At 41.4% G+C, this 18,515-nt stretch overlaps 1 protein-coding gene across 8 annotated transcripts in view; it reads right to left on the bottom strand.

Moving 5' to 3' along the window:
* LOC110830265 (uncharacterized) overlaps positions 1-18,515 on the bottom strand; it is an 83,878-nt gene that overhangs the window by 33,595 nt on the left and 31,768 nt on the right. For 6 of the 8 annotated variants that reach the window (XM_087340441.1, XM_087340447.1, XM_022064962.2 and 3 more), the window contains one exon: positions 1,256-1,422. In XM_087340441.1, the coding sequence (XP_087196567.1) occupies positions 1,256-1,306 (51 nt within the window). In that variant the 5' untranslated portion in view covers positions 1,307-1,422. The remainder of the gene's footprint in view (positions 1-1,255; positions 1,423-18,515) is intronic. The other 2 variants (XM_087340444.1, XM_087340443.1) reach the window with 1 other exon arrangement.

Here is an 18,515-nt window from a genome sequence, read left to right as displayed (position 1 = left end):
TTGAGACGATAGAAGAGATTCAGGCAGAATCGCAGATGGTGCTTGACAGGCTGACAAAGAAAGATTTCCAGGGATGCTTCCAGGCTTGGCAGCGGCGCTGGGATCGTTGTGTTCACTCCCAGGGGAACTACTTCGAGGGTGATGGATGAATTTAATACCTGAGATAAGTGTACGGGTTTTTATACGCGCAGTCTTGAAACCTTTCGATCGCACCTCGTACAGTGATATTAAGACGAAAAAACACAAAATTACGAAATAATCGGACGGAAATTGAACCAGCCATGTATGGATCCATTCTTTTACATTGCGTATCACAGATAATTAAAGAATATAGACTCTGGCATTCTGAATCATTGATGAAACAGAATAGAATCTTCAACAACTTCGTCTTACAAAGTAAAATATCCCTCTTATGTTCTCTTTGCAACGATGTCACGTGTACCCATTTCCTTTCCCGTAATTTATTTCCCAGTCATCAAGAAGAACACACGTGCACATCAAAGCCAATGTCCTCCTCTAAAAGAATTCAGAACCAACCAACTTGGCGACAACAAAAAGCTAGAAGCAGCAGATCAGGAAACAGTTGAAGGACTATGCCCGCCTTATCCTGTCCTCGCATGTGAAAGTGCGATAATTTTCCTGTCTTGTAGTCAGTCACACGTGTAGATAAACGCGTGAACCAACTTTAAAGTCGTTTTCCAGGGACCTGTAAGCAACGGCTGTAGTGAATCGATTTTTTTATTTTATTATTTAGTGTTCTGTCTGACGACAGGTCCATATGAACAGGATCCTTCCATCCTTTTCTCGGACTGGGACCTGTTCATATACGTTCTTGGCAGATGATCCAGAAGTGGTTTGCCATTGCCTTCTTCTGTGTGTGAATGGAGTAATTGTTGGGATGCCACGGAGGAAAACTCCGTGTTGCCTAGACCACGGCCTTGCCCAACACAAGTTATAAATTCGGGCACCGCCGGGAATCGAACCCGAGACCCCAGGATTACAAGGCTGAAGTAATTATACGTCCCCGAAAACACGCGTTTCATAGAAAATAAACAAAGAAAAATAATCTTCCCTGAAATGTTGTATCAGCGATACAAATACAAAATTTAACCCAGCGACAGACAAATTACTTCTTGGCTGTCTTTTGGGTTGTTCCGCCGTGGTAAAAAAAAAATCTGCGGACGTTTCAGAGATGCCTGCAACCTCCATCGTCTCTTAAACGTCTGTTCTACGAGATGCTCAAAGTCACACTCACCTCCGGCTCCAATCCGTCAGGTAGATGCGGGCTCTTCGGCCCGACGTTCATGTTGACCCCTGTATTGGGTCAGCTGCACTTCAGGCGGGTCACTTCGTACACCATGATGAAGGTTGGAGCGCGAACAGAAGCATCAAGTCACTCGCTCACTCACTCACTCACTCTTCCTGAAACAACACACATGATCGTCATTGGTCTACAAAAATTCCCCCAGTAATCCTGCAAAACCTGATCGTTCTTTTACCAACTAACTCCACGGACAGCCGTTCAGTTAGTCAATAAATTACCCCCCCCCCCTCTTTAATGGAACTTTCCGGCAACTAAACGCCATCACGCGCCAGTTTAGTCCAATGCACACCATCACACTATGTCCCTTCAAGGTCTTCTCCGTATTCGATCTCCCAATGTGTTCCAAAAATAAACTCGGGAAATGTTTTTCACGTATTATTCGCCCTGTTCGACAGTTCCCACTTTGGATACCAGGTCGCAGCACTTGGATGTCCACCTCACGATATTCAAAAGTACGATTTTGAGGTAGTGCACAACGGCACAAACTCCACATCAAATTTAATCTAAATCCGTCAAGTGGTTCTCGAGTTAAATCGACTGGACGGACGGACGGACATATACGGCCAACCCATAATGCATTCCCGGGGCATGGGGGATGCCCAGTTACTAGGATAACGCGACAGACAGACATAGACTGACGATACCACGAGTGTTATCCGCTCACGCGTGCACTACAGGTCGGACCTAATATTTTTGGGGCCCAGCTCTAACCGCGCATTGCCCACTTTGCTCTAGACGTTACCCGGAGAACAATATACGACGTTCTGCTTCAATACAGCAAGAAACACAATGCAATATTTTTGGCCATTCTACAGTTTGACGGCAGTGCCTGTTCTGGGGGCGGACTTTATGATTTATTTTGACGTCAACATAAAAAGAAGGGATCATTTTATTACAAGGGATAAGACGGCGAGCTGGTTACATTATTCATCCCAAGCGAAGGCAACTTCAACTTCAGAATGCAAAGAACGACATTTCGATGCAAAAAAAAACAGCTACAAACTAAATAAGCTAGCTCAAAACAGTGACGGGCTTAAAATAACAGCCAAGGGCCGTCTCCTACCATATCCATCCCCATTCATCGTTAAAGGAATATACTTACGAGGTGCGATCGGAAAGTTTCAAGACTGCGCCTATAAAAACCCGTACACTTATCTCAGGTATTAAATTCATCCATCACCCTCGAAGTAGTTCCCCTGTGAGTGAACACAACGATCCCAGCGCCGCTGCCAAGCCTGGAAGCATCCCTGGAAATCTTTCTTTGTCAGCCTGTCAAGCACCATCTGCGATTCTGCCTGAATCTCTTCTATCGTCTCAAATCTCCTTCCCTTTAGCTGAATTTTCATCTTTGGGAAGAGGAAGAAGTCACACGGAGCTTAGAAAGGAAGTTGGGGTCGGTTCTTGCAAGATCTTTGAGCTCCTGACAAACGAGAAGTCGATTCTGCTTCTGGTCCTCAGACAGGATGCGTCGCATGTGGAGTTCTTCCTTTAGAATCAGCTGACAATTCCCATAGCCTATCCCAACAATGTCGCACAAGTCGTTGATGGTACGACGTCGATCTTCGTGAATGGCCTGCCGAATCTTCGTAACATTTTCGGGCGTTGTGCTCGAAGATGGTCGTCCAGAACGCTCGTCATCATCGACAGAGGTTCGGCCATTTTTAAAACGTGAATGCCACACAGAAGTTTGTGCACGACCCATTGCGGACTCCCCAAATGCTTGCTTTAGCATTTCATAGGTTTCCGTAGCCGTTTTGGCGAGTCTTTGGCAAAATTTGATGCACACGCCATTCCGAAATCGCAGGAGGGTCGGTGTAATGCACTACCAAAACGCCCGTAACTAAGAAACAAATGCTAATTCGATGATGCCGGCTGGCACACTGATTAACAATGAATGTAGGCCGCACCCCCTAGCGGCAGAAGCTCGTACTACATCCGGTTCACCCTCTATTGACACAGTCTTGAAACTTTTCGATCGCACATCGTACTTCTTAAAATTCAATAAAACAACGTAGTACAGTCACTTCAAAGACCAGTCAGATGTTTCCACTCGCGCCTCCTGTGAACGGAATTTCTAACTACCTCTCCCACACACTTTTTTTTTTAAAAATACTATCGTTGGGAAAAAGAGGGCCCTGTGACGCAACTCTGCCCTTTTTATGAACGCCGATACTGCACCTACTCGCAGACGAGACCCCATTATAATGGGTACACAGCACGCTCCAGTGCCCATCAGCGCCTTGGTGCTAGGCAACTTATCGGTTATCGGTGCAGAGCGGGACAGTTTATACTACCAGGCGACACGCAGCAGCGCGCGGTTCAACGGAGATATCATTTGTACCCCCGTTCTCCTAACCCCTCTTTTCTAAAGTTTAAAGGTTGGATTTAAAATCCATTTGCGTAGTGAACGTTTCCATAAAATAAACCCCAAACATGTGAACAAAACGAAGTTTTATCAGTGATGGTTCAAAATTGCAAAGGAATGAAGTGGATAATGGAAACTGAGTTTGTAACGGACGTTGATATATCGTTTTAAATCTGTTCCCATAGCAACATGCCTCACGTACCAGATTTCTTCTAAGGCTTACGGAGGAGACAAGACAGATGAGAAATGATCGGATGAGGATTGGATGAGGGGAGAACGTTCACGGTCTATATCAGGGGTCAGCAACCTCTTAAATAACGCGGGCCGCATTGGCTATTCATAACTTTTGACGACGACATCAGAAAAATTAATAACATCCTGGACAGTTAGCGAAGCTAAATTCTTTTAACTTACATAGCACAGCTGGTATTCACATAAAAACGGATCAGAGAATCGGATAACATGTATTTCTCAATACAATCAGGTACATTCTAAATACATAATTTGTTTGCTTTCAAACTGTTGGTTTTATAAAACTTCCAGTTATTAACACCACAGTAATTTTCATAATGTTTTGTTAAATTTCATGTTGCGGGCCGAAAGAAAGAGTTTCCGCAGGTTGCCGACCCAAGGGCATCTAGAATAAAGCATAGTTTCTTAACCTTTCCCACTCTTGGGAGCGCATTTCCCAAGGCATTTCTTGTCGACCGAAAAGTTATAAACGCCATTACAATTTCTTAAATACCCTGCAGGTAAGTTCACACAACATTCAATAATTTCGTTTCACAAAATCGTCAATCAGTGAAAAACCTTAAAATGCTCCTGCTTCGATAGTCTTTCAATGTCAGGTTTAATTTATCTTTCTTGAATATGCATGCATCCCTCTAAGTTTTCATCAGAATAACCCGTCTTACATCTTGATTCGACATCCTTAATTAATCTGTAAAGTTACGTACAGGGACAGGACTTTTAAAATACTGACGACATAATTACAAGGCTTTTTCTAGTATCAAGCAAAATTTTTCATCATTATAATAACGTATACTTGCGACCTGCGGTTGAGTACCCCTGCTATAATATATCAATAGGTTTTACCCACCGACATTTCATTCCCGTATCAACACTTACGAGGAGGCCTGTGGTAGCCTGTTACTAGCTTGGTATTCAAAAGGCCAAGGCTTGGATTCGAACTCAAGACATTAACATTAAAAATACAAATAACACTCGAAGAGAGAGAAAGAGGAAATTGGTGGGGGAGAAGTGAGAGACACTTCGATATCTGGGGGGGAGAAAGAGCATCTTATAGCTAGAAGGTCCCCAGGCAATGCCCGCTCGTCCTTCTGTTAAGGATAAAGTAAGAGTGAAGGCGTTAGTGTGATGATTGGCATAAAAGACGGAATTTTGAAATTTTGTATTAGAGAAAGCTGAGGCTATTAATTTGGAGGTTTAATACATAATTTAGAAGTTCCTACTGAGGGGAGGGGGGTAAATTTTGACGGCGTTAAGGGGTGGTAAATTTTGATTAATTTAAATAGGGAGGGCTGCATGAGAAGCTTGCAGTGGCGACTTGGAACTTGGGAACCATCTCAGCATTTGCTTGAAGACAGAGGAAAACCTGTGTCGAGATGGCATAACACTCGAACCTCGTCTACGTAACATTTAAGAAATCGGCCCGTACCGCGAAGAAAACACGACATTTCACCATTACAAAGATCAACTGGTTAATTCTGTTGAGGGAAATATAACCTGAAACAAATAAACACACGAAGATGGCTATCATCTGGGTTCTTATATCTCATCAGATATCACCCTGATGACGGAGGCAGCAAGGACCTCTGATACGTCAGTAAACTATACGGCGTAACAACCCAGAAGACAGGCATCTTCATATTTGCCGCTGTGATAACCTGAAATATCACAAAATAAATAACTCTGAGTTGCTGATACTAAAGCAGGTGGTACATACTGTTACCGCGGGGCTTTAAAGGGTTCGGTGGATGGAACTCGCGTGAGAGTGTGATCGATACCAGGGTATGAAAGTGTGTCCCTGGGTAAAGGGGACCGAGAGGAGACGGCGTCTGCTTTATCGCTGAACTTCCTTAATTTAGCGCGCACACTGGGAGTGTGACGTAGGATCGAAGGCTCACCGACACAACTAACGCCCCATCATTTTTATTCACGTAGAATTTAAATTATCATCAGACCACATCAAAATGCGTCTCTCTCCCAAGCTAGGCGACTCGAAGAAAACCAGCACATCAGGAGTATACCGGATACTGCCCACTGCTTGAGGTATATGTAATCGTTTCGACAACTGACTCTACTGCAGTCTTCATGTGATTCGATGTCAATAAACTGACATATGTTTTAATGTTAGAAGAGACGGCACCTCCCGAAACGTCATAGAGGCCCATATCAAACAAGTATCACACAATGGGCGATATCCAAGACGATAATGATATAATGAGTTAATCACAGACAGAAACAATCAATAACAACTTTAAAAACAACAATTCGGGCATGCAATATTCAGAGAAGTAGGTTAGGTTAGGTTTGGTTAGGTTAGATTAGGTTACGTTTGGTTAGGTTAGGTAAGGTTAGATTAGGTTTGATTAGGTTTGGTTAGGTTAGGTTAGGTTAGGTTGGGTTAGGTTGGGTTAGGTTAGGTTAGGTTAGGTAAGGTTAGATTAGGTTAGTTTAGGTTAGGTTAGGTAAGGTTAGATTAGGTTAGTTTAGGTTAGGTTAGGATAGTTTAGATTAGGTTTGGTTAGGTTAGATTAGGTTACGTTTGGTTAGGTTAGGTTTGATTAGGTTAGGTTTGGTTAGGTTAGGTTTGGTTGGGTTAGGTTAGGTTAGGTAAGGTTAGATTAGGTTAGTTTAGGTTAGGTTAGTTTAGGTTAGGTTTGGTTAGGTATGGTAAGGTTAGGTTAGTTTAGGTTAGGTAAGGTAAGGTTAGGTTAGGTTAGGTTGGGTTAGGTAAGGTATGTTAGGTTAGGTTAGGTAAGGTTAGATTAGGTTAGTTTAGGTTAGGTTAGTTTAGGTTAGATTAGGTTAGGTTAGAAAAGAGCGTATGAACGGTCAATTATTTTAGGGGCGTGCTAGCAGGCGGAGGTTCGCGTGGTAGTCGGCATGTGGCAGTATCTGTCACCACACACATCCACAACGCCTGCAGTCACAGGGCACCCAATTCTTCCAATACGGCGCCAACAAACTGATGGACTGGTGGGATAAATATCTCGACGTCCAGGGTGGTTAGGTTGAAAGTGATTTCGGCGTGGACAACAATCCTGAGTGCGGAATTCGCTGGTCTGATGATACGATCGACTGAAATAAATTAACGAGAATAACTTTGCCGATCTAGTTCGGCCTACAGGTTGACATTTGCCTATTACCGCATTTTCTTCCCGAGTGAGGCGTCTGAGATACTTGTCAGTGAGAAATTTAACACTGCTGATACTTTAGTAATGTATCAGTAAAAGGTTTAATTTCTGTCATTACAACTCGCAACTTCTTTGTTTAGCTTGCACAGTCTCTCACAGAGACGGACAGACCTACAGTCAAATACTGACGACCCCGGAATACGTCCGTCTCTTTGTTCCCACTCGGAGAACTGCTGGACGTAATTTCCAACTCCTGTAATAACAACATGGCGGTCGTGCGTTCTTGTGACGCGAAAGCGATTGCAGCGCCAATTAATATATCTTACAGAGCTTTGAAACGACGTGCGGGAATAGTCCAGTGAAAAATATGTTGCCTTTTATTAAATATATAACGAGATTCATAAAAATATCTACAACCCACGCTTTAAATAAGTCAAATTATTCAAGTGCCATTGCTTAACATACATAAACACAAACCATTAACCCCTAATAAATATTTAGTCACAATTGGTCATCAGCATAAAAGTCATCATCAAAATTCCTACCATGACCACCTTGTTTCTCCCTTTTCACATTTTATCCTCGTAATGTATTCATCCTCAGTGACGGCGAGTAGTTCGACGACTTTCTTCTACGTACGAACCGCCTATAATTAACTGTTAAATTTCTCTCCGACGCTAAGCCGTGAATATCCAACAGCGTTTACTGAACATACTAAATTCTTTGATCGGAAGTAAGTTCAGAAAAAACAGACATCAAGTACGTAGATGGTTGTTTTCTGGGTTTATGAGCAGTGAACTTCCTACTTCCGTCATCAGGGCGCGGACATGCAAATTTAACAGACGTTTGGGCTCATCGCCCTTACGTTATCTCCAAAATGTCGGTAAGATTCTACAAGGCTACACGGCGCTACAACCCAGAAGACAGACATCTTCATACCGTCGACAGAACCTCAAATCTCACAGGCATCAAAGAGGCTTCATAAAAGTTATCTTCCTTACCAGTTACACGAATTTCTTGTTTCTGACAGCGTTTGTCTACGTTAAAATGAGAAATGAATGAAAGAAATCAGGTCGCCCTGAAACTGAATAGGACACACCAGCTTTGCCTGTCTGTTGATGACAAATTAGGCCAAAACCTAATACAATAACATAAACGCAAAAGTTCCATCAGATTCCAGTAAGAACATTTGTCGACAGCGCCATGGAACGGGCGGTTGTTCGCCGACTTCTCGCCCCAGAAACCAGGTTTTGCTCCCAGGGCAATATCCACGTGGGATTTGTGGTAGACAGCGTGATACTGGGGCGGGATTTTGCCACAGCCCTTCGGTTCTCGCCTGTCAGTACCATATTCACTCACGTATCACGTGGGGAATGGATAATGGGGCCGTTATAGTTTGTGGGTGACGACCTCAGGCTGCCGAGGACAGCATCTAGACACTAGAGGGTTTTTTGTGACAAGCTGAAAACAACTGAGAATATGGGATAGTATTAAATGAATTTTACGGAATTAGGGTCTGGGAGCGTGGATCAGATTCACGTCCTCTAGTGAGTACTGTGATGTACCCTCGAGTTCCGTCAAAGACGGGGAAGGCCTCAAAAACCATTACCTTCTCGAGGAAAACTCTGACAGAGGGTGTTAATTCTGAAATTAAATATTTAATAAATCGGTCCGTACCGCAAAGAAAACACAACACTTCACCATTACAAAGATCAACTGGTTGACGCTGTTTAAGGAAATAATCGCTGTTTAATCCAAGAAACATACGAACCCATAGATATACACTCAGTGACAAAAATGCAAAGAATTGTGAGAGACAAAAAAAATGGTACATATAGTTACCACTAAACGTTTAAGTTTCAGTTTCAGCCATTTAAATAGCAGGAAAATTTTCAGGGACTGAGTCGACACACGTCAGAAAGACAGGAAATTCGTTTAGAATCCCAAAAGTAAGAGTATCTTTAATTTTTTTGGTACTGCGTAAGCCAATTACATGTTAGTTTCAAAAATAAAATGCTACCTAATTCAAACGAGGATGTCTACAACCCGAATCTGGTAGCTAGTAATATTTTACCTCTCGCGTACTGTATAAGTGCCTAACCACTGCTGTCTGTCAACAGTTCGTCCTGACCAATATGTTGGACGATGGGGGGGGGGGGGGGGGGGGAAGATAAATATTCTACGCGAATTTTAACGCATAAAAATGCAGTGTGGATAAATGAAGTGACGTCAGAGAAATACGGCTTCCGTGTCACAGAACTCTACTTTTACAAGGTTTATACGTTGTCGAGAAGGCGCTTCACAGAGTTCCTTGAACTATCTTATTTCATTGGAAACACTCTTGGCATTTCTTAATGACTTCCGGTTCACAGTATTACGTCACAGGATAATGCCACACCCGTTCGTTCCCCCCTTCCTCCCTACTTCTCATCATCGCCAGATCGTAAGATGGCAGCGGGCTGGAACAAAGACTGGATCTTGATGGCCTCGCCTGCTAGCCACTTCAGATCAGCAGCCTTTGTAAGAAATGCCCCGTCGATACTCGGCACGATCCGATAAAGCAGACATCAAGAAGGGGAAAACAAAATGACCCAGATTCTAATTCCACGCGTGCATTACGAGTTTAGGGGGCAACCAGCGATTCTGGACAACAAAACAGCTCCAGACAGCAACAACGCACACTAAATACCAAGTATTACGCTCACAGACGACCCCTGACGCAGCAGAATTTGACAAAAGAAAATCATTGATTTATTTTATACAACAGATTTAGTGATGAAAGTCCATTCCATATGTGAAGTGATTATTGCTCATTAAATTTACCAATATACAAAAGGTCAGATAATAAGTTCGTATGAAAAGAGGATCCATCGACCACAGTTCTAGTACAAAAAATTATCAAACACATGTACACAATTTTTCTGTGTTACATACACAGACAAAAATTGCCTTGGGAGATGTCCGAAATGACACCAAGAGACATAAGCAACACCGAGACTGCAATGGCGATTAGTGGTTTGAGGCCAAACGAGAGAGAAGTAAAAAGGTTCACAGGCAATGCCCGCTCGTCCTTCTGGTAAGGATAAAGTAATAGTGAAGACGTTTCGGTGATACATAGTGACAGCCTGATAACAGAGACGGTGGAATTTTGATTTGCTTTTTAAACGCTGAAGTTATAATTTTAAAAGTTAAGTAAGTAACGTAGCTTGAAACCGAAGCTCATCTGAATAATATTTAAGACTCCAGTCCGTACCGCGAAGAAAACACCACACGTAACCATTACGAAGATCAAATGGTTAACGCTGTTTAAGGAAATAATAGATATTTATTCCGATAATTAATTAACCCTTCGAAGCCGAGGCTCGTCTAAATAGCATTTAAGAATCCAGTCCGTACCGCGAAGAAAACACCACACGTAACCATTACGAAGATCAACTGGTTAACGCTGTTTAAGGAAATAATAGATATTTATTCCGATAATTAATTAACCCTTCGAAGCCGAGGCTCGTCTAAATAGCATTTAAGAATTCAGTCCGTACCGCAAAGAAAACACCACACGTAACCATTACAAAGATCAAATGGTTAACGCTGTTTAAGGAAATAATAGATATTTATTCCGATAATTAATTAACCCTTCGAAGCCGAGTCTCGTCTAAATAATATTTAAGAATCCAGTCCGTACCGCGAAGAAAACACAACACGTAACCATTACAAAGATCAAATGGTTAACGCTGTTTAAGGAAATAATAGATATTTATTCCGATAATTAATTAACCCTTCGAAGCCGAGGCTCGTCTAAATAGCATTTAAGAATTCAGTCCGTACCGCAAAGAAAACACCACACGTAACCATTACAAAGATCAAATGGTTAACGCTGTTTAAGGAAATAATAGATATTTATTCCGATAATTAATTAACCCTTCGAAGCCGAGTCTCGTCTAAATAGCATTTAAGAATCCAGTCCGTACCGCGAAGAAAACACAACACGTAACCATTACAAAGATCAAATGGTTAACGCTGTTTAAGGAAATAATAGATATTTATTCCGATAATTAATTAACCCTTCGAAGCCGAGGCTCGTCTAAATAGCATTTAAGAATTCAGTCCGTACCGCAAAGAAAACACCACACGTAACCATTACAAAGATCAAATGGTTAACGCTGTTTAAGGAAATAATAGATATTTATTCCGATAATTAATTAACCCTTCGAAGCCGAGTCTCGTCTAAATAGCATTTAAGAATCCAGTCCGTACCGCGAAGAAAACACCACACGTAACCATTACAAAGATCAAATGGTTAACGCTGTTTAAGGAAATAATAGATATTTATTCCGATAATTAATTAACCCTTCGAAGCCGAGTCTCGTCTAAATAATATTTAAGAATCCAGTCCGTACCGCGAAGAAAACACAACACGTAACCATTACGAAGATCAAATGGTTAACGCTGTTTAAGGAAATAATAGATATTTATTCCGATAATTAATTAACCCTTCGAAGCCGAGTCTCGTCTAAATAATATTTAAGAATCCAGTCCGTACCGCGAAGAAAACACAACACGTAACCATTACGAAGATCAAATGGTTAACGCTGTTTAAGGAAATAATAGATATTTATTCCGATAATTAATTAACCCTTCGAAGCCGAGTCTCGTCTAAATAATATTTAAGAATCCAGTCCGTACCGCGAAGAAAACACAACACGTAACCATTACGAAGATCAAATGGTTAACGCTGTTTAAGGAAATAATAGATATTTATTCCGATAATTAATTAACCCTTCGAAGCCGAGTCTCGTCTAAATAATATTTAAGAATCCAGTCCGTACCGCGAAGAAAACACAACACGTAACCATTACGAAGATCAAATGGTTAACGCTGTTTAAGGAAATAATAGATATTTATTCCGATAATTAATTAACCCTTCGAAACCGAGGCTCGTCTAAATAGCATTTAAGAATTCAGTCCGTACCGCGAAGAAAACACCACACGTAACCATTACAAAGATCAACTGGTTAACGCCGTTTACAGTAGTCCCTGAAGACGAAGGTAGCATTTTCCTCTGAAACGTTGTAATGTTTTTAATTATATACGAATAATTCTACGTCACCGTGAAATCATGCTGTATTATGATTAATCCGCTTCGGTATCTTAATCCTCAGGGTGTCGTGTCAATTTATCGGTATCTACAGACATTCCTATAGCATACACGGTTCATGTTTGGTATCTTAGTCGGATGAGAAATTCAGTTACCACACTACCAACATAACGCGAACCAGAATCAATATCAGAAAATTACGCAACAAAATCCACTGTAAGTACACAATTTTTAAGAAGAAAACTCTCACGATAACAAAGCAGACACAACTAACTTCAAGTACATCAAAGACAACGTTACTTTTCGACATGACATGTTATCCTGGAGCAGAACATGAAAGTCTCCCCCCTGCTGAGAAGACACGAAAATAATCTGACCTTGCAGAATCAAACTCAGAGACGCAATTAACTCAGACAAAATAGACATAATCCTATCTTAACTGCAGCTCCGCGCGTTATAGGGATCTCACGAAAAGTTGCACTGTTACGCAAACTATACGTTAAACGCGAGAGCTTTTGCTGACATGAGCTGTGACGGACGTACGATAACATGGCCTCGGAGCGCCGGTGGAAGTCAGGGTATTTTGAAATCATCACCTCTGTGATTTAAACTGTTTCTGTAAATAACCTCGAAGCCAGCCATCGGACAAAACATCCTACGCCATTTCAACCCAGACCACGTCGATGTTGGTTGTAACACCCCGTCGACTTTGAAAGAAGACAAACGTTTCGGAGATAATGTTTCCATTTATAAGATTGAAGACGGAGACAACGTATCTCCTAAGCGCTAGTATCACAGCCGTAGGACCCTCAAATCTTAATTCAGATCACATCCCCACAATCCGCCTATCTAAGATACGTTTTAATATTATCCTTTGCCCCTTCATTTACCTTCCGAATTATTTATCTCCATGAGGACTTCACACATATTCCGTATACTACTACTATTACTTAGTGTTCTGTCTGACGACAGGTCCATATGAACAGGATCCTTCCATCCTTTTCTCTTCTCGGACTGGGACCTGTTCATATACGTTCTTGGCAGATGATCCAGAAGTGGTTTGCCATTGCCTTCTTCTGTGTGTGAATGCCATGGAGGAAAACTCCGTGTTGCCTAGACCACGGCCATGCCCAACACAAGTTATATTTTCGGGCACCGCCGGGAATCGAACCCGAGACCCCAGCATTACAAGGCCAGCGTTCTAACCGCTAGACCACCTCATCTTATTATTATTTAGTGTTCTGTCTGAGGACAGGTCCATATGAACAGGATCCTTCCATCCTTTTCTCGGACTGGGACCTGTTCATATACGTTCTTGGCAGATGATCCAGAAGTGGTTTGCCATTGCCTTCTTCTGTGTGTGAATGGAGTAATTGTTGGGATGCCACGGAGGAAAACTCCGTGTTGCCTAGACCACGGCCTTGCCCAACACAAGTTATAAATTCGAACCCGAGACCCCAGGATTACAAGGCCAGCGTTCTAACCGCTAGACCACCTCATCTTATTATTATTTAGTGTTCTGTCTGACGACAGGTCCATATGAACAGGATCCTTCCATCCTTTTCTCGGACTGGGATCTGTTCATATACGTTCTTGGCAGATGATCCAGAAGTGGTTTGCCATTGCCTTCTTCTGTGTGTGAATGGAGTAATTGTTGGGATGCCACGGAGGAAAACTCCGTGTTGCCTAGACCACGGCCTTGCCCAACACAAGTTATAAATTCGGGCACCGCCGGGAATCGAACCCGAGACCCCAGGACTACAAGGCCAGCGTTCTAACCGCTAGACCACCGTATACATCACCATTTTTACTAGCAGTATCCACAGCCCGTCAAAGTTGACGGGAATGAACGTCTTTTATGTAACAAAACAATTTGCTGCATTAGTTTTTTTTTTTTAAATCGCATTCAAAGTGGAAAATTTATTTTTAAAAAAAAATTAAGTGAATTAAATGTGAACACGTTTTCACGGCGACTCAAGCCAGACTCCGGTCACAGCATCGTTTGTATTTCTTCGTACCAGAGTCGTCACCGTCAGAACCAAATTTCAAATTGCTTTTCGAGTCGCACGAATGGCAGACACCGGTTATTATACTGATATTGTTACTGATATTATTTAATGTACGTCTTCTGGAAGCTGCTTCCTGGCTCCATCCTAGAAGAAATAAGAGTCTATGAAACGTCGGTGCAACAACTCATATTACCGGCCGTGAGAACCTGAAATCTCACAAATCTTCATATCCTAATTAAATACACTATCATTTACCGAGACGGAGTGACACCTCACGAAAAACCAAAATGGCTGCAGGTATTTGTATGGAAATCTGTGATCCACTACTCCATCGTATGGTTTCCACGTACCACAAATTGGCCACTGGACAACCGAACCATTCTCAGTTATTCCAAGAACAGAATCGCCGAGGAACTACAGACCGCTGTTGCTTAAGATGACACGTGGCCGGGCTCAGCCTCGAAATGAGTGATGGTCCGGGCGATGTCTCTGCTAGGATCATCGACTAACCAACAAACAAACTGTGGTTCTAATCAGGAGATTGAATCCCTCTAGTACTAAAGACCACCAGCGGATCAGAAGCCAGTTCACATTCTAAAAATCTATTTCCTTATCATCATTTTCTATAATTACCCTTCCACTGACGTGTAGGCCTTCCAAGAGGCAGCTTTCCAAGATAAAAAAACTTACAATTATTTATTTTCATCCGTCTTATCACAATATTTAAAATTTCTTATAATTAAGATAATAAAATATTATTGATGTTCCATATCGATTGATCGATTTACACTTTGGACATATCGGAACATACAATCAATCCTACATCTAAGACCGATATGTACATCTGATTAAATTTAAGAAAAGACAACACCTCGCCCAAATTCGAAAAACAAATGGCATAAAACATCACCAAATGGAATAATATTAGAGTTTTAAGTTCGAAAATCTTATACACCTGAAGATGGTTTTATAAAAACTGAAACATGTTGTGTAAAGGATGTTCCAAAGTGTAAATCGATCAATCGATATGGAACATCAATAATATTTTATTATCTTAATTATAAGAAATTTTAAATATTGTGATAAGACGGATGAAAATAAATAATTGTTAGACTATTCACAATATGACGCAATTACACTATCTTATAAAAAAACTTGTATGCATTTCTTGTGTCCCTCAGACTACCTGCGTCATATACACTATAAAATGTTGGACGAAAAGTTTAAGTAATTAAATTCCTAGTTGTGCTTAATTGCTTCGCAGATATTGCGTTTTTTTTTACAAATCGAAGGTTTGTGGCAACCCTGCGTCGAGCGAGTCCATCGGCGCCATTTTTTCAAGCATCACGTGCTCACTTCGTGTGTCTGTGTCACATTTTGGTAATTCTCGCGTTGTTTTTAGACATAATGCTATTGCACACTTAATAGACTACAATATAGCGTAAACATAACTTTTATACGCACTGGGAAACCAAAAAAAATTCGTGACTCGTTTTATTGCGGTGGTCTGGGACCGAACTAGCAATATCTCCGAGGTACGCCTGTATATGTCTATGTTCTCGGAACCCAAAAACCAGGGACTTTATTCATCTTGTTACCTGCTACCATCGACTTCAATCGATTCCTAGGGTTTGTGACGGCAGTCGATTCATTACGATCCAATGGCGGGCTCTTTTTAGCACGAAAATGTAGCGTCTTGTTCCATAAAAGGCTTCATGACGAGATGAGTGACCACAGCCTCTCAAAGAGGAATTTGTCCGATACATTAAAGCCGTCAAACTACTTCAATCTTTAACTACGTCTGTCCATCAACATTACCAACAAACTACTGAGGTCTTATTGTCGTCAATGACCCCATGATTGACCTGAGTTTCTTTTTTTATAGCAGCATGTAGGCTTATGAGATTCATTTTCGAGCGGACTGATTTTCACGAAATTTGGCATCGTAAAGTTAGAAGGTTCCCAGGCAATTCCCGCTCGTCCTACTGGTAAGGACAGAGTAAGAGTTAAGTCGTTATTAATGTTTGGACATTCAGCGGGTGGTACATTTAAAGCATTGAAGAGTGCAGATTTTGTCTGGGTCACAATTGTCGGCCTAACCTCACATTTTCGCGTCAGATTCTAGTTTGAAATTGTTGCCTTGTAAACAATATTTTTTATATAGAATTTTATATTTCATCTCCAAACCAAATTTTACGCGCCGAATTCCAGTGGTTCATTAATTCATTAGTCACGAGTACGTCAGTCAGAAAGCTAAACATATATTTCACAAAGCAGCGATTTCGCTGGCGTTCACCTGAGGCTCCTTCGTAAATATTCCCTGGGTGGAATCTCTCGTCTACCAACTGAGCAAAATCCCTTCATACGCCCTAAAGTACCAAAGATGGTAATTACTACAAAAGCCCACCTGCACTTATGATACCCTTTACTACAAAAATCCTCAGTAGAAATTAGAGATAACAATATTCAACAAAATAACAGCTGTATACGACGATAAACAATTTACATCTAAAATTCCGAAATAATACCAGCTGAAGTTGGATGGTTAAACCAGTGGTTTCAACCTGGGGTACGCGAAGACATCTCATGGGGTAAGTGGAATTTAAAAAAAAAAATATTTTATGATAAACACTGAATAATCAGTAATGTAATTTATTGAATTTATTTTAGATGTAGATTATATACTATGTATAACTTGAATTATACACCAACAACTTTGGGGGTACAAAGTTGAAGAGAAATTATATCTGGGGGTACGCGAAGACATCTTAGGGGGTACGTGAAATTTAAAAGAAAATTATTTTATGATAAACACTGAATAATCAGTAATGTAATTTATTTAATTTATTTTGGATATAGATTATATACTATGTATAACTTGAATTATACACCAACAACTTTTGGGGTACAAATTTGAAGAGAAATTATATCTGGGGGTACGCGAACAAAAAAGGTTGAATACCACTGGGTTAAACAATACAAACAATCCCCGTGTTCAACTAAGCGTATCATGCAACAAATCCACTGTTAATTTTCCCAACTAATCAACACTCACGTTTCACAAAACCGGAATAGCCCACAAACTACCATAAATATCAATTAGCTATTCAGAGACCGAAAAGGCTTGTCTATTTCAGTGGTTCTCCGAAAGGAGATCTGACGCCAACATTTTGCTCTTGGCGGGGGAAGCCGATGTAGGTCAGAGTCGCTACAAATGTCACTCAGCCAAACAGTGACTATGCACCCATGAGCCAAGGGTCACAGGGCCGGACTTACCAATAAAGGGCACGGCTCTTAAGGAATATAACAACAAAGAAATCCCTCGCAAACCTCGCGTTTGAAGCCTTCGAGGTTTTTCGTGTGTATCCATTTTTTTATCCATAGCGCGATATTTGGAGAACGAACGCACAGTTTAAATGTACACACACGGAAAGTAATTAGGTGCAGAAAAACGGTGTGTAACAGTCTGCTTCACCATCATTAACATGGTTATCATCATTAACGTCAGTGTTCATTAATCTCAGGTCTCGACTGATCTGATCTGTAAACCTCTTTTGCTAAAATCTTTAACATTATTATAAAAAATATACACACTGTCTCATTTTTGTAAGTCGTGTTTTATTCCGTGCCAGTGTCCCGTTCGTCTCTGAAAGCAAATAATGTTACTCAAAATTCAGAAGCGTGCACTAGCTTACGTATAATTTATACGTCTGATGTCTGAGTACAGTCAGAACATGCAGTGTAACGAAAAATGGTCATTTCAAATGTAACGACGTTCTTGAAACTAACCAACCAACCAGATGGCTTACTGAACACAAAGGTTCATCACCGAATTAACCAAAGCCCTCCACCGGACCCTGTCCTGGGCCAACAAAATCCAGTCTCCTTCAACTCCTATCTCCCATAGATCCCGCCTGAGATTATCCTCCCATCTACGTCTAGGTCTCCCCAGCGGTCTCTTCCCCTCAGGCTTCCCAAATAGTGGACCCAACCAACCAGAAGGCTTACAGAACCCGAAGGTTCATCACCGAATTAACCAAAGCCCTCCCCCGGACCCTGTCCTGGGCCAACAAAATCCAGTCTCCTTCAACTCCTATCTCCCATAGATCCCGCCTGAGATTATCCTCCCATCTACGTCTAGGTCTCCCCAGAGGTCTCTTCCCCTCAGGCTTCCCAACCAATACCCGGTGCTCACCTCTTGTCCCATCCATGCGCGCTACATGCCCAGCCCATCTCATTCTTCTCGACTTACCCTGACAATATTGGAGGAGGAGTACAGATTTTTAAGCTCATAACTACGTTCTTCAAACATAAAAAATAAAGACCCAGTAAGTTATAAGTC

The sequence above is a fragment of the Zootermopsis nevadensis genome, unplaced genomic scaffold (genome assembly GCF_977971745.1).
Source record: "Zootermopsis nevadensis isolate Lab colony 2312 unplaced genomic scaffold, Znev_1.0 Znev_ptg000061l, whole genome shotgun sequence".
Lineage (NCBI taxonomy): Eukaryota > Metazoa > Arthropoda > Insecta > Blattodea > Termopsidae > Zootermopsis > Zootermopsis nevadensis.
Note: the sequence above shows the minus strand (reverse complement) of the source record. Positions and strands in the feature narration are given on the sequence as shown.